At 43.0% G+C, this 14,806-nt stretch overlaps 1 protein-coding gene and 1 pseudogene across 2 annotated transcripts in view; one reads left to right on the top strand and one right to left on the bottom strand.

Moving 5' to 3' along the window:
- Positions 1 to 262: 262 nt before the first annotated feature.
- Positions 263 to 1,089, bottom strand: LOC104999949 (annotated as a pseudogene). The gene has a single exon (XR_826676.1). The product of XR_826676.1 is annotated as a 60S ribosomal protein L7 pseudogene (transcript).
- An 8,844-nt stretch (positions 1,090 to 9,933) lies between these two features.
- The window catches only part of GALM (galactose mutarotase (aldose 1-epimerase)), a 56,389-nt gene continuing 51,516 nt past the window's right edge, over positions 9,934 to 14,806 (top strand). The window contains exon 1 of the mRNA XM_010855584.1: positions 9,934 to 10,366. Within this exon, the coding sequence (XP_010853886.1) occupies positions 10,177 to 10,366 (190 nt within the window). The 5' untranslated portion in view covers positions 9,934 to 10,176. The remainder of the gene's footprint in view (positions 10,367 to 14,806) is intronic.

The following is a 14,806-nucleotide window of genomic DNA, read 5'->3' as shown; positions in this document are numbered from 1 at the left end:
TAATCTGTAAACTGAACTTTTAATCATGCACAAAAGTCTGTGACATAGGCTTTCTTAGATTAGACCCAGTTTGGCCAACTGAAAATGGAAAATCAGGATTGTTTTTTGTACAGGAAAATTTTCAATAAACCCAAGGAATGTTTTTCACAAGACACAGGCTGGACCGTAAGTTTTGCATCCAAGAAGCTAGGCTGTTGATTTGACTTAATCTTCTCGCACCAAGATTTGCAAAGGAAAGATAAAAGTCAACCAAGACAGTACATTTCAATTTGTTTCGATTGTTTATTAACCAGATTACAATAATAATCCTGGTAGATACCTTAGTTCATTCTTCTAATAAGCCTGTTGATCTGGTCTTCCCTATTGCCAGCATCTCCACCTTCTACAAAATGGGTGGTCTTTTTCTTCATTCCACCTCGTGGAGAAGACAATTTAAAGGGCCACAGGAAGTTGTTTGCTTCTTTGAAACGTTTTCCAACGGTATAGATCTCATGAATCAGATCCTCCATGCAGATGATTCCATATTTCCCAAGAGATCGAGCAATCAATGCGTTGTCTGTCAGGGCAATTCGCTTTTTGTTGATTTTGCCGTAACCACGCTTGTAAATCAATTCATTTACAGACTTCAGATTTGGGTACCCCCATGCAATGTATGGCTCCACAGTTCTCAGCATGTTAATTGATGTCTTGTTGAGCTTCACAAAGGTGCCGTTGAAGATCTGCCGGAGGCGAAGGAGCTGCAGCACCTTTCGAACCTTTGGGCTCACACCATTGATACCTCTGATCCTGAAGACAAACGCCAATTTGGGTTCCGCGGGTACATAGAAGTTACCGGCTTTTCGTGCCATCCTAGCCATTCGAATTTCAGTTCTGTACATCTGCCTGTATTCCTTGTGGTAATGCTTAGCTTTTTCATAGATAAGCTTCCTCCTTGCCTTTCGAAGCATCTTTTGGGCAAACTTCTTTCTCAGTCGCTTGATCTTAAGCTCTGCGAAATTCTTCCGCTTTTTCTTAAGGGTTTCTGGCACAGCAGGAACCTTCTTTTTCTTCTCTTCTGCACCCTCCATGGTTCCAGCCGGGAAAGAGCAAAATGTTGAAAGTTCTTCATGAGAGACATGTATTCTTTTCTTTTTTTTTTTTTTACTTTTCCTTTTTTTTAAATTTTATTTTATTTTTAAACTTTACAATATTGTATTGGTTCTGCCATATATTGAAATGAATCCGCCACAGGCATACACGTGTTCCCCATCCTGAACCCACCTCCCTCCTCCCACCATCCCTCTGGGTCATCCCAGTGCACCAGCCCCAAGCATCCAGTATCATGCATCGAACCTGGACTGGCGACTCGTTTCATATATGATATTATACATATTTCAATGCCATTCTCCCAAATCATCTCACCCTCTCCCTCTCCCACAGAGTCCAAAAGACTGTTCTATACATCAGTGTCTCTTTTGCTGTCTCGTACACAGGGTTCTTGTTACCATCTTTCTAAATTCCATATATATGCATTAGTATACTGTATTGGTGTTTTTCTTTCTGGCTTACTTCACTCTGTATAATAGGCTCCAGTTTCATCCACCTCATTAGAACTGATTCAAATGTATTCTTTTTAATGCCTGAGTAATACTCCATTGTGTATATGTACCACAGCTTTCTTATCCATTCATCTGTGATGGACATCTAGGTTGTTTCCATGTCCTGGCTATTATAAACAGTGCTGCAATGAACATTGGGGTACACGTGTCTCTTTCCCTTCTGGTTTCCTCAGTGTGTATGCCCAGCAGTGGGATTGCTGGATCATAAGGCAGTTCTATTTCCAGTTTTTTAAGGAATATCCACACTGTTTTCCATAGGAGACACGTATTTTGGTGTGTCAAAATATTCTAAATGCTTGAACTCTCTACAAGGACTCCCTACGTAGCTATTTTTTATTTCTAATTTCTAATACCCTAATGACATTACTCTTTTTGGTGAGGACATGTTGTTTTTGCCTGATCAGTATCCATTTTCTCTTTGGAAATAACATCCAGATTTTCCCTTAGGGAATAACCCCTCCCCACTCTCACAGTCCATATTCTTGGGTGAGCCTGACTCCACCTACCAACTACCAGTTAATCAGTTCAGAAGAGCACGTGACTGAGTGCGATTCAATACTGGGACTTTTGTTGATATTATTGGGAATGTGAAGTTTGCTTTATTCTAAGATTGCTGTGTGGGCTTCCCAGGTCACACTAGTGGTAAAGAACCTGTCTGCCAATGCAGGAGGTGGAAGAGATGCGGGTTCGATCCCTGGGTCAGGAAGATCCCCTGGAGGAGGGCATGGCAACCCACTCCAGTATTCTTGCTTGGAGAATCCCACAGACAGATGGGCTACAGCTCATAGGGTCGAAAAGAGTCAGACATGACTGAATCAACTTCGCACACACGCAAGATTGGAATATAGGATGATATAAGCCTGGGGATACTAAAAATCATAGATAGAAAAGGAATGCTGAGACAAGGGCCAACATTGTGGAAAACAGAAACAAGAGGAAGAGAAATACCAGGTCCTAATGACATAGTTTTAGTCCAGATCCAGCCATGCCTGAACATGCCTGAACATCTTTAGAGTTTTTGCTGTTAGTCAATAAATTCCCTTTTTTGCCTAAGCCAAGCTTGAGTTGGTTTATACTTTTCAGAAATAAAAAACATTCTGACTTTTGAGAGTATTGCTATCACAAAAGATTCCTAGAAGTAGCTACTTAGTCTGTATAAAAGAAAATAATGTGTTCAGGCTAGCTGTGGCCCCAGAATTTATATAAATAGGTGTTGTAGTTAAATCAGAGGGAATGGATGAGGGACTTGTTTTAAAGCTGCTTTACATAATTTGCTTAAACTTCTATTAGTCATATCAAAGAATGGGAGGAAGAAAAGACCCAACCAACCCTCCAGGCCAGTCCCTTGGCACCACCACTGACTCAAACTAAAGTGAAAGTGAAGTTGCTCAGTCGTGTCCAACTCTTTGCAACCCCACGGACTGTAGCCTAACAGGCTCCTCCGTCCATGGGATTTTCCGAGTAAAGATCAATCACCAAAGTTTACAGAGCACTATAGGGTTTAATCCATATCTGACTATCAGTGTTTACCAGTGGCATTTTGATAGAGTGCTCTGGATTCAAATCCTAGCTGTACAATTTACCAACCTAAATGACTCTAGACTAATGTCTTGAATGCTGGGATATCTAGTGTGCTTTATAAAATTTTGCATTTGACATAAATGATATGGGCTTCCCTGGTAGCTCAGTGGTAATGAATTCACCTGTCAATGCAGTAAAAGCCAGTTCAATCCCTGGATCAGAAAGATCCTCTAGAGAAGGAAATGGCAACCTACTCGAGTGTTCTTGCCTGGGAAATCCCATGGATAGAGGAACCTGGCAGGCTACAATCTACGGGATTGCAAAGAGTCAGACATGATTTAGCAACTAAACAACAACAATAAATGATGTATCTGTATCCTTCTGCCACTGATCTTTTTCTCCCTTAAGTATCATAATTATGAAATACATGCTTGAGGTCCTGCGGAGCCTGTTATGCTTCATTTCCTTTTATGCTATATTCCATTATGGAATATGGATCTACCACAATATTTTTATTCCTTTTTCAATTGACAGACCTTACGTTGTTTCCAAATTCTCATTCTTTTGGGGCTTCCCTGGTGGTATAGTGGTTAAGACTTTGCCTTTCAATGCAGTGGGTGCAGGTTCTATTCCTGCTAAGATCCCACATACCGAATGGCCAAAAAAAAAAAAACACATAAAACAGAAGCAATATTGTAACAAATTCAATAAAGACTTTATAAATTGTCCACATTAAAAAAAATCTTTAAAAAAAACAACAAAAATAAATTTTCACTTTTTTAGCAAATTTTCACTTTTATGCATACTACGGCCATAAATATTTTTGTGCCTATATGCAAAAGATCATCTATGGTATATTACAAGGAATATAATTGTTGGGTTATGGACCATTGATGAGTTATATGCAATTTGATTTTACTAGATATTGATGAGTTGTCCTCAAGAGTGGTTATATGAATTGAGACTTTCACCAGCTTTGTATTGATATAAGAGATGTTTCTCATCCTTTCTGGCACTCAAACATTCACTCAGCAAATATTTTTTAGTTATCTGCTAATCTGTCCTAGGTACTGGGATTTCCTGCTGTCTTGGAGCTTCATTTTCTTGGCAGGAGACATAATAACAAATAAAAAATGAATATATAAAGGGTCCAGAAGTGATGAGTGTCTTGTTTCCAAGGTCTTTGGGTGCCAAGGACTAGTTCTTCTCCTTGGGCCCTTCTTTAACTACAGTAAGTGAATACAATGCCATCTTGAACCTACTTTCAGAAACTGATTTTTTAAAACTTGTAATTACCATAAAATTAGAAGATGACTAGTTTACATTGATGTAATGTTTTAGAGTTCAGTTAGTGCTTTGGAATCCATGTTATCAGTTAACCATAATACTAGCAGCATATAAGGAAGTGGCCAAATGCCCCTATCTCTGTAGTCAAGCTGCCCAGGATAAATCTTGGTTTCCTGGCTTATAATCACATGATCTTGCACAAGTTACTTTATCTCTCTAAGCCTCAATTTCTGTTTGAGATGATAGTGTTGACTCATAGGGGTGCTTAATGTGGTGCTCAGTAAATTTTTAACACTTTATTTACTATGCTATGCTATGCTAAGTCACTTCAGTCGTGTCTGACTCTGTGTGATCCCATAGATGGCAGCCCACCAGGCTCCCCCATCCCTGGGATTCTCCAGGCAAGAACACTGGAGTGGGTTGCCATTTCCTTCTCCAATGCATGAAAGTGAAAAGTGAAAGCGAAGTCGCTCAGTTGTGTCTGACTCTTAGAGACCCCATGGACTGCAGCTTACCAGGCTCCTCCATCCATGGGATTTTCCAGGCAAGAGTACTGGAGTGGGGTGCCATTGCCTTCTCTGACTTTATTTACTAGTGATCGATTAATAATTGGATGGGTCAATCATGTGATATTCCCATTTTACAGATGAGAAAACTGAGGCCCAGAGTGGCTGAATAAACTGCCCAGACAGTAAGTGCTGGTGCCTCATGAACTCAGGTTTTCTGGCACCAGCATGATAAAGAATGCACCTGCAATGCGTGAGACCTGGGTTGGATCCCTGGGTTGGGAAGATCCCCTGGAAGAGGGCATGGCAACCCACTCCAGTATTCTTGCCTGGAGAATCCCCATGGACAGAGGAGCCTGGCAGGCTACAGTCCATGTGGTAGCAAAGAGTCAGACACGACTGAGTGACAAAGCATAGCATATATGTATGTATATCAGGTATTCATTCAATAGTTATTTATTGAGCAGCTAAAATTGCCTGTCATTGGGCTTGGAGGCAGGAAATTCTAAAATATTCCCACTATGGTGGATCATCTTTGGGCAGGCCTGATCACAGCTATCTGAGGCCAGTCTCAGGACTTTGTTTCATCTGGCATTGACTAAATTCATGAATTGAATTTTGAAGATTTTTACTTACGTTTTTATGGAGGATAGAGATGAACATCACCTGACTTTAGATTGTAAATATCTTGAAAGCAAGGGTCATATTTTACCTACCAATGTACAATCAGCACTTAGCACAGTGCCCGGTATATATTCGTTGACTATTTGATAAATGAACATGTCATACAGCAAAGTTTAATCTATCTTCCTCAACAACTTACCAGTCTCCATAATACATTCCCCAGCAGCTATTTCAAAATCATTGATGAAATGGAGAGGAATTGAACTGTGAAGAAGCCTACCGCTCTTGAGCTTGATGCCATTCTCCCAGGTATGTGTGGCTTCCAGATTCAAGTAGTTTTCATCTGAAACCAAATATAGTGTTGTTTGGATTACAAATATATATATATAAGTCAAAAATTGAAAAAAAAGTTGCTCAGTCGTGTCCAACTCTTTGCAACTCCATGGACTGTATGTAGCCTACCAGGTTCCTTTGTCCATGGGGTTTTCCAGGAAAGAATACTGGAGTGGGTTGCCATTTCCTTCTCCAGGAAATCTTCCTGACCCAGGGATCGAACTCACGTCTCCTCCAATGTAGGCAGATGCTTTACCATCTGATCTACCAGGGAAGTCCCAAAAAATTGACTCAGGGAGCTAATAGTTGAGTAAAAAGTAACAACAACAAAATGTATTCATGGAGAGATAAGGAATGATCGAAGATAGTACATACTGAGTGTCTGATGAAAAGAAATGATAATAAACATTATTGGAATTCTGAGCAAGGAGAAAGGAAATAGGAGGGTGGTAATGTATCAGTCTGACTGAAAAGCTATTCTAGGTCTCCTTATTGACAAACTGTGAGGTATTGTGAGTTGGTTTTATTACTACATCTCAGAGAGTTTACTATCATATTTTTTTTTTTCTTATTGGCCATGCTGCCCAACTTGTGGGATCTTGGCTCCTTGCCAGGGATCGAACCCAGGCTGTGTGAATGAAAGTGCAGAATCTTAACCACTGGATCACCAGGACTTTGGGGAGTTTGCTCTGCGTAGCAGCCTGTCAACAGCTTAAGGTTTTGGAGCCTTGATCTTCATGGGCTTAGGGTCTGATGGGCCCACTTCAGACCACCACTTCTACACTTCTGTGTAGAAGGAGGAGGTGGGGCCCAGAGACCAAGATTCCTCATTCCTGACCTCCTAGCACTCAGCTTTGGGGACTAACCTCCATCTGTGAAGAAAAACAGACCTTATACTTGACCTATTCTCCCTATACCTCACTCTCTGGTGGAAAGAAAAGGTATTCTCTGTAACTCCTCTTTGACATAACTATCACAATTCTTACACTCTTTGTCTAATAACCAAACCCTTAGCCTCTACCCTCCAAGTAAAAATAAATATCCCCTAAAACTTGACAGTGCTTCACTCTCAAAATTACTACTTTGTTTTTAACCCAATCCAACATTTGGGACGGAGAAGGCAATGGCAACCCACTCCAGTACTCTTGCCTGGAAAATCCCATGGACGGAGGAGCCTGGTAGGCTGCAGTCCATGAGGTCGCTGAGAGTCGGACACGACTGAGCGACTTCACTTTCACTTTTCACTTTCATGCATTGGAGAAGGAAATGGCAACCCACTCCAGTGTTCTTGCCTGGAGAATTCCAGGGACGGGGGAGCCTGGTGGGCTGCCGTCTATGGGGTCGCACAGAGTCGGACACGACTGATGCGACTTAGCAGCAGCAGCAGCATTTGGGATGGAGAATATTTCTTTAGATTTAAATGGCTTCCTCTTCTTTTTAAGTTCACAGATATTCCTATAAAGTATTACTGTAGGACTAGGAAAATAAGACACTTTGGTAAGAAAAAATCAAGATTTGTGCCTGACAGCTGACTTAGCACAAAGTGGGACACTATGTTAAACCGTTCAAACCTAAAGGAAAATTGAGGCTGTTAGAGAGGCATCATGGTATGTTTCATTTTCTACCAAGCCAAGTTACAAGACACCCACAGTGATACTTGGCTTTGGCCATCCAAATGCATTTGTTTATTTCTGTGACAACATGAGCTTGGCAGAACATTGAGAACCGGTGGCTGAGAAAAGAAAATTTGGTCTTTTTGCTCACAGAAGAGATTCTAAGTCATCCTTGCTAATACAGCATTGCCAAAAGGGCTTATGTATGAATCAGACAAAAATGTTAAGTGGGCTGATGAGGGTGGCAGAGTTTATGAGAATTTCTGATGGAGCAGCACTAAGAGTGCCTAGCCATTATTGTGTAAGTGCAGTACAGTCTATAATTTGACTTGTTTGGGTCTTTTTGTTATTATATGTTATGCTTCACTGAAGCTTGTTGCAAGTTCTCTTTTTCCCTTTTCTATCAGAACTCCCTTGATTCATGAATGAGAATTGAGGCTTTGTGACAAGAATGTTAAATATTCCTTCAAACTACACAGACATGACTGAGAGACAGTTTTGTTTTATTAGCACTTGATTCCCAGAGCGTGATCCCAATTCTCCCAATTCCCTAGACATAGGTGTATTTTGGCCTTCACCATAGTCTAGCTGGCCTCCTAGGCTGCTGCTGCTGCTGCTGCTAACTCGCTTCAGTCGTGTCCGACTCTGTGTGACCCATAGATGGCAGCCCACCAGGCTCCCCGGTTCCTGGGATTCTCCAGGCAAGAACACTGGAGTGGGTTGCCATTTCCTTCTCCAATGCATGAAAGTGAAAAGTGAAAGTGAAGTCTCTCAGTTGTGTCCGACTCTTCGCAACCCCGTGTACTGCAGCCTACCAGGCTCCTCCGTCCTTGGATTTTCCAGGCAAGAGTACTGGAGTGGGTTGCCTTTGCCTTCTCTGAACTCAGTAGTAAAGAATCTGCCTGCCAAGCAGGAGACCCAGTTTCGGGAAGATACCCGGGAGAAGGAAATGGCAACCCGCTCCAGTATTCTTGCCTGAAGAATCACATGGACAGAGGAGCCTGGCAGGTCCTGGCAGCTACAGTCCATGGGGCCACAAAGAGCTGGACATGATTAAACAACTGATCACACATTGTCTAGCTGGATCCCCTCTGAAGTATCTAGAAACCAAAACAAAATCAGTATCAAGCAAAGATGAGATGAGTATATAGACAGTCAAGTAAAACATGTTGTTAGGATTCCAGAATCCTTCCCCTTCCTAGGCCCAGTACTGTCTGGACAGATTTAGCAAAGAAATACCAGGCCCCTGTATTTTATCTGACAATCCTAATAAGGCGTTTCATATCTCTATTCTAGTCCTCTGACATCAGTGGGGGAAGAAAAACCAAAACCATCTGAGATTAGTCATCAAAACCTGGAGCAATATTTCTCAAGGTCTGGTTCCAGATAGACTGCATTAAAATACCATGAGGAATCTGTGAGAAAAGGAGATTCCTGAGTTTCACCCTAGACTCACAGAATCAGAAACTCCAGGTATGGGCCTGGGGATATGTATTTTTTTAAATCTCTATAGATAATTCTGAGGCACATCAAAGCCTAACAATTATCCATGACCTCTGTCTCTTTTCAAGCAGTATATACTTAAAACATTTTTCTGCTTACGGAAAGGAGATAATAAAAGTACTGCGTGTTCACTCACTCAATTGGGTCTGATTTTTTTCGACCCTATGGACTGTAGTCCACCAGGCTCCTCTGTCCATGGAATTTTCCAGGCAACAATACTGGAGTAGGTTGCCATTTCCTTTTCCAAGGCATCTTTCTGACCCAAGGAACCTGCCTCTCCTTCATTGGCAGGCGGATTCTTTACCACTGAGTCACCTGGGAAGCAATCAAAGTACAGTATCTGACATTTATTAGGACCTTAATAAATATTCATCCTTAATCCCTTTTTAAAGGAACTTTGGATTTTAGGAATAAGAGTGGGTATATACCCAAGGTCCTTTCCCAGTTCCCTGAGGAAAAGAAAGTCAGAGACTGCCTCTATATAAACTATGTCCTAATCTCTACATGGGACCCTGTGCAGGCTGCTACTCCGGGCTGGTAGTCTGGAGAGCCTCTCCGCAGTGGCTCCAGCAGAAACACCTCAGAGTTGTTTGTGTGGGACAAACAGAATGGATCCTCAGTCAGTGTCCAGAGAAACCTGCAGTTATTTACCCCTTTTCTAAATTAGCTTTGTACTTCTTTCCCACTGGGTCAAAGAGTTAAAAATCAAAATTTCCCCCCAAGATCTCCTCCCTTCACTATTCTTAATTCTCATCTCTTCATTTTTCAGCGTCTTATCTGAAAGTCAGCCACCATTAACGGATGTCTTTGCTTGTTGAGAACCTCGTGCCGGAAAAACGGTAGAACACTGCAGATTCAGGATTTCGGTTTAGAAAGACTACAGGCCCCAAAATGCAATTTCACATTCCAAAAACTACCATTCCCAACATGCAGTGCAGTCAGGGTTCCAAAAGAAAAGAACTGACTGGAAGTTGCCAGCCTAGCTGGAAACTTTGCCTTCCCTCGGGCAGAGGAATGATTTAGAGAAGTCCCAGAGGATATTTTTTGCAGGAGTGGTCACTCCCTAAATCCAGGCAAGAAAGGGGAGGAGTGTGAGCCGCGTCCCGCCCCTTCTCCAGTAAATTTCAGCAGCTACAGGTTTAGCGGCGGGAGTTCGAAGGACTTGGAGCAGCTGCACACCCTGAGCTCAGCATGGTTTCGGTGACCAGAGCCGTGTTTGGAGACCTGCCCCTGGGAGCAGGGACAGTGGAGAAGTTCCAGCTGCAGTCAGAGCAGCTGAGAGTGGACATCATCTCCTGGGGCTGCACCATCACAGCCCTGGAGGTCAAAGACAGGCAGGGCAGAGCCTCAGATGTGGTCCTCGGCTTTGACGAGTTGGAAGGTGGGTTGAATTCCGCCCCGGGCTGCCGACGGGCCCCAGGCCCGCCGCGCACACTGCCCCACACCAGCAGCCAGGGATGCGGGGACCGAGAGGAAGTACCGAGCTTGTGACCGCTTGGATCCGGCTGACTCAGTGTGTTGTGATCCAGTGTTTGGGAAAAGACAAAGTGAATAGAAACTGCGTAGAACTTAGCTTCCGGTTATACATTCAGGCTTTGCCCTAATTAAAAAGTCAGTTGAGGGAAAGATAAAACTTCAGCAACCCTGGAGCGATCTTTGAACTGCCTGATCTCAGAGGGCGGGAGAGGAGACCTACAGGCTGGAGGGGGTGTGGCTCCCAGCTCTTTCTCTTGCCATTTCTGAAGAAGGGGAAAAAAAATCAAAGACGTGCGTCTTCTACTTCCTTTCTGCTTGATCAGATTCTCTTTGAGGTCTGGTTGTTTCAGAAATGCTCAGTAAGGTAAGCTCAGCGGGTGCAGAAGCTTATCTGCTTTAACTATGTACTGAAAGAACATGGAAGACCAACTTACTGTCAAGAAATGAGTCTCCTTATAACTGGGATGGATTTTATTTTGCAGGAATCCATGACAGCTAAGAACGTGTATTAATTCATGCATTCAATCATTGTTGATTCAGTTATCTCATTCCAGGAGACAGGTCCCCGCCCTCATGCAGCCTGCAGTTTAGATGTGGAGATATACCTTAGTCAAATAATGGCATAAACAAATAATTAAAACTGCAATTTCACTGGGGCAAAGGAAAATGTACATAGTGCTTGCTGTCTCTTGGCACACTGAATAGCTAGAGAGAAAAAGAGATCAAAATAAAGTTAGCAAAGGGCAACTGCTTGAGAATTAATTCTCTGCTCGGTGGTAAACGTGTGGACAAAATCTGTTAGAGAGGAGGTTTGAGGTTTTCCTTTAGGTGTGTGTCTTTCTGTCTGTTTGCTTCTTTAGCAACATAGCCCAGGATGGGAGGTCAACAGAAAACAGAATTGGTTTTCCCTTAGCAGACTGAAATTGGCTCTTCATTTCCTTAACAAAAATGTTTTCTAAATATTCCTGAGGATTCTATTCCTTGCCCTCTGGTTGGTTGTCTTTAACTACCTTGGAGCCTCCACAGCTTGGCTTGGAGAAGGTGTAGGTAACATTCAGCAGAATTTCTTTGGTAATTTCAGCAAGCCTATTATAGGAGACTCTGGTAGGAAGGTACAGGGACTGGGATAATCAGCTCCACTTTCCCCTTACTCTCTACATCCCTTTCAGTTTCTGGATGTTCCTATCTCCTGTCTTCAGAGTCAGAAGGCAAGAGAGTTGACAAGTGGCAAAAGAGAATGCTTTAGACTCACTTTTGCTGAGTCATCTCTCTGTTAGCATAACCATTTGCTCAGTGGAAACAGAATCACAGAGATTACTTAACTGGTGCAAAATTGCCCGTGGAGTCCAAGGAGAATTGGATACACACACTCATTTCTTACTAGTTTTAATTATTTTTTTAATTAATAATATTTATTTGCTTGTTTTACTGGGTCCTAGTTGTGGCACTCAGGATCTTCGATCTCTGTTGCAGCATGCAAACTCTTAGTTGCGTCATGTGGGGTGTATTTCCCGACCAGGGATCAAACCTGGGCCCCCTATATTGGGAGCGTGGCGTCTTAGCCACTGGACCACCAGGAAAGTTCCTAATTTTAGTTCTGATATAAGAGTCACATGGATCTTAAAACAAAAGGCATCTTTGCACAGTTCATACGAAAAGTGTGCCATGATGATGATATGGCACCTGGGAAGCACCAGATTCTTAGTAGGCATAGTGATAGTGATAGTGAAGTCGCTCAGTCGTGTCCAGCTCTTTGCGACCCCATGGACAGTAGCCAACCAAGCTCCTCCGTCCATGGGGTTTTCCAGGCAAGAATACTGGAGTGGGTTCCCATTTCCTTCTCCAGGGGATCTTCCCGACCCAGGGATTGAACCTGGGTCTCCCGCATTGTAGGCAGATGAATTTTGTGAGTGCAGTAATGTTGAATACGTTATCTCTGTGAGTCTGAGTTTTGTGGGAGTCTAGGTGAAAGAAATCCACCCCAGTACTCTTGCCTGGAAAATCCCGTGGACGGAGGAGCCTTGTAGGCTGCAGTCCATGGGGTCACTAAGAGTTGGACACGACAGAGTGACTTCACTCTGACTTTTCACTTTCATGCATTGGAGAAGTAAATGGCAACCCACTCCAGTGTTCTTGCCTGGAGAATCCCAAGGATGGGGGAGCCTGGTGGGCTGCCATCTATGGGGTCGCACAGAGTTGCACACGACTGAAGCGACTTAGCAGCAGCAGCAGCAGGAGGTGAAATAAAGTATTATCCCCAAATGTTCTTAAAAGGGAGAAAAAAAATAGATCCCCTTGGATTACAGTGATCTAGCTTTTATTGACTGTATTGCCCCCCACCCCATGTTATTAACATATCTTGAGAAAGGTAAATGGCATTCTTTTGTCGGCATCCATGACTGGGGCCACAAAATGCCAGGTCGAATTAAAGCATCTAAGGTATATTCTGCTGCTGCTGCTGCTGCTGCTAAGTTGCTTTAGTTGTGTCCAACTCTCTGCGACCCCATAGACGGCAGCCCACCAGGCTCCCCCGTCCCTGGGATTCTCCAGGCAAGAACACTGGAGTGGGTTGCCATTTCCTTCTCCAATGCATGAAAGTGAAAAGTCAAAGTGAGGTTGCTCAGTCGTGTCCGACTCTTCGCAACCCCATGGACTGCAGCCTACCAGGCTCCTCCATCCATGGGATTTTCCAGGCAAGAGTACTGGAGTGGGGTGCCATTGCCTTCTCCGAAAGTATATTCTAGATACTGAGAATTCCCTGGTGGTCCAGTAGTTAGGACTCCGAGCTTCTGTTCCACTGGAAGGGGCACAGATTCCATCCCTGGTCGGGGAACTAAGATCCTGCAAGCTGTGTGGCACATCAAAAAAAATAGTGAAGTATTCCAGGTGCTGGATTGAGAGAGACATTTTCAACCTTATGCTATAATTTAGATAATTTAATGGTTTATTTAAAAAGGAAAGCAAGCTATTTTCAAAAGACAAAGAAGTGTTTAGAATATCAAGTAAGACATTCTGTTATGTTCAGCCATCTTCAGGGATGAACTTCATATATGTCATTACAGGAAGGTTTCTGATATGTTTAGCCATCTTCAGGGTTGAACTTCATATATGTCGTTATGAGAGTTCAGTTCAGTTCAGTCACTCAGTCGTGTCCAACTCTGCGGCCCCAGGGACTGCAGCACACCAGGCTTCCCTGTCCATCACCAACTCCCAGAACCTACTCAAACTCATGTCCATTGAGTCGGTGATGCCATCCAACCATCTCATCCTCTGTCGTCCCCTTCTCTCGCCTTCAATCTTTCCCAGCATCAGAGTCTTTTCCAGTGAGTCGGTCTTCTCATCAGGTGGCCAAAGTATTGGAGTTTCAGTTCCAGCATCAGTCCTTCCAATGAATATTCAGGACTGATCTCCTTTAGGATGGACTGGTTGGATCTCCTTGTAGTCCAAGGGATTCTCAAGAGTCTTCCCCAATGCTGCAGTTCTAAAGCATTAATTCTTCGGCGCTCAGCTTTCTTTATGGTCCAACTCTCACATCCATACATGACTACTGGAAAAACCATAGCTTTGACTAGATGGACCTTTGTTGGAAAAGTAATGTCTCTGCTTTTTTTTTTTCTGCTTTTTAATATGCTGTTTTGGTCATAGCTTTTCTTCCAAGGAGCAAGCGTCTTTTAATTTCATGGCTGCAGTCACCATCTGCAGTGATTTTGGAGCACCCCCGCCCACCACTGCCCCCGACAAAAAAAAAGTCTCTCACTGTTTCCATGAAGTGATGGGACCAAATGCCATGATCTTAGTTTTCTGAATCTTGAGTTTTAAGCCAACTTTTTCATTCTCCTCTTTCACTTTCATCAAGAGGCTCTTTAGTTCTTCTTCACTTTCTGCCATAAGGGTGGTGTCATCTGCATATCTGACATTATTGATATTTCTCCTGGTAATCTTGATTCCAGCCTGTGCTTCATCCAGCCTGTGCTTCATCCAGCCTGGCATTTCGCATGATGTACTCTGCATATAAATTAAATAAGCAGGGTGACAATGTACATCCTTGACGTATTCCTTTTCCTATTTGGAACCATTCTGTTGTACCATGTCCAGTTCTAACTGTTGCTTCTTGAGCTGCATACAGATTTCTAAGAGGGCAGGTCAGGTGGTCTGGTATTCCCATATCTCTAAGAATTTTCCACAGTTTGTGGTGATCCACACAGTCAAAGGCTTTGGTGTAGTCAATAAAGCAAAAGTAGATGTTTTTCTGGAACTCTTCCTTTTTCGATGATCCAGCAGATGTTGGCAATTTGATCTCTGGTTCCTCTGCCTTTTCTCAATCCAGCTTGAACATCTGCAAGTT

Source organism: Bison bison, unplaced genomic scaffold (genome assembly GCF_000754665.1).
Source record: "Bison bison bison isolate TAMUID 2011002044 unplaced genomic scaffold, Bison_UMD1.0 scf7180017864366, whole genome shotgun sequence".
Classification (NCBI taxonomy): domain Eukaryota; kingdom Metazoa; phylum Chordata; class Mammalia; order Artiodactyla; family Bovidae; genus Bison; species Bison bison.
The sequence above is the reverse complement of the archived record's forward strand: the minus strand, read 5'-3'. Positions and strand labels throughout refer to the sequence as shown.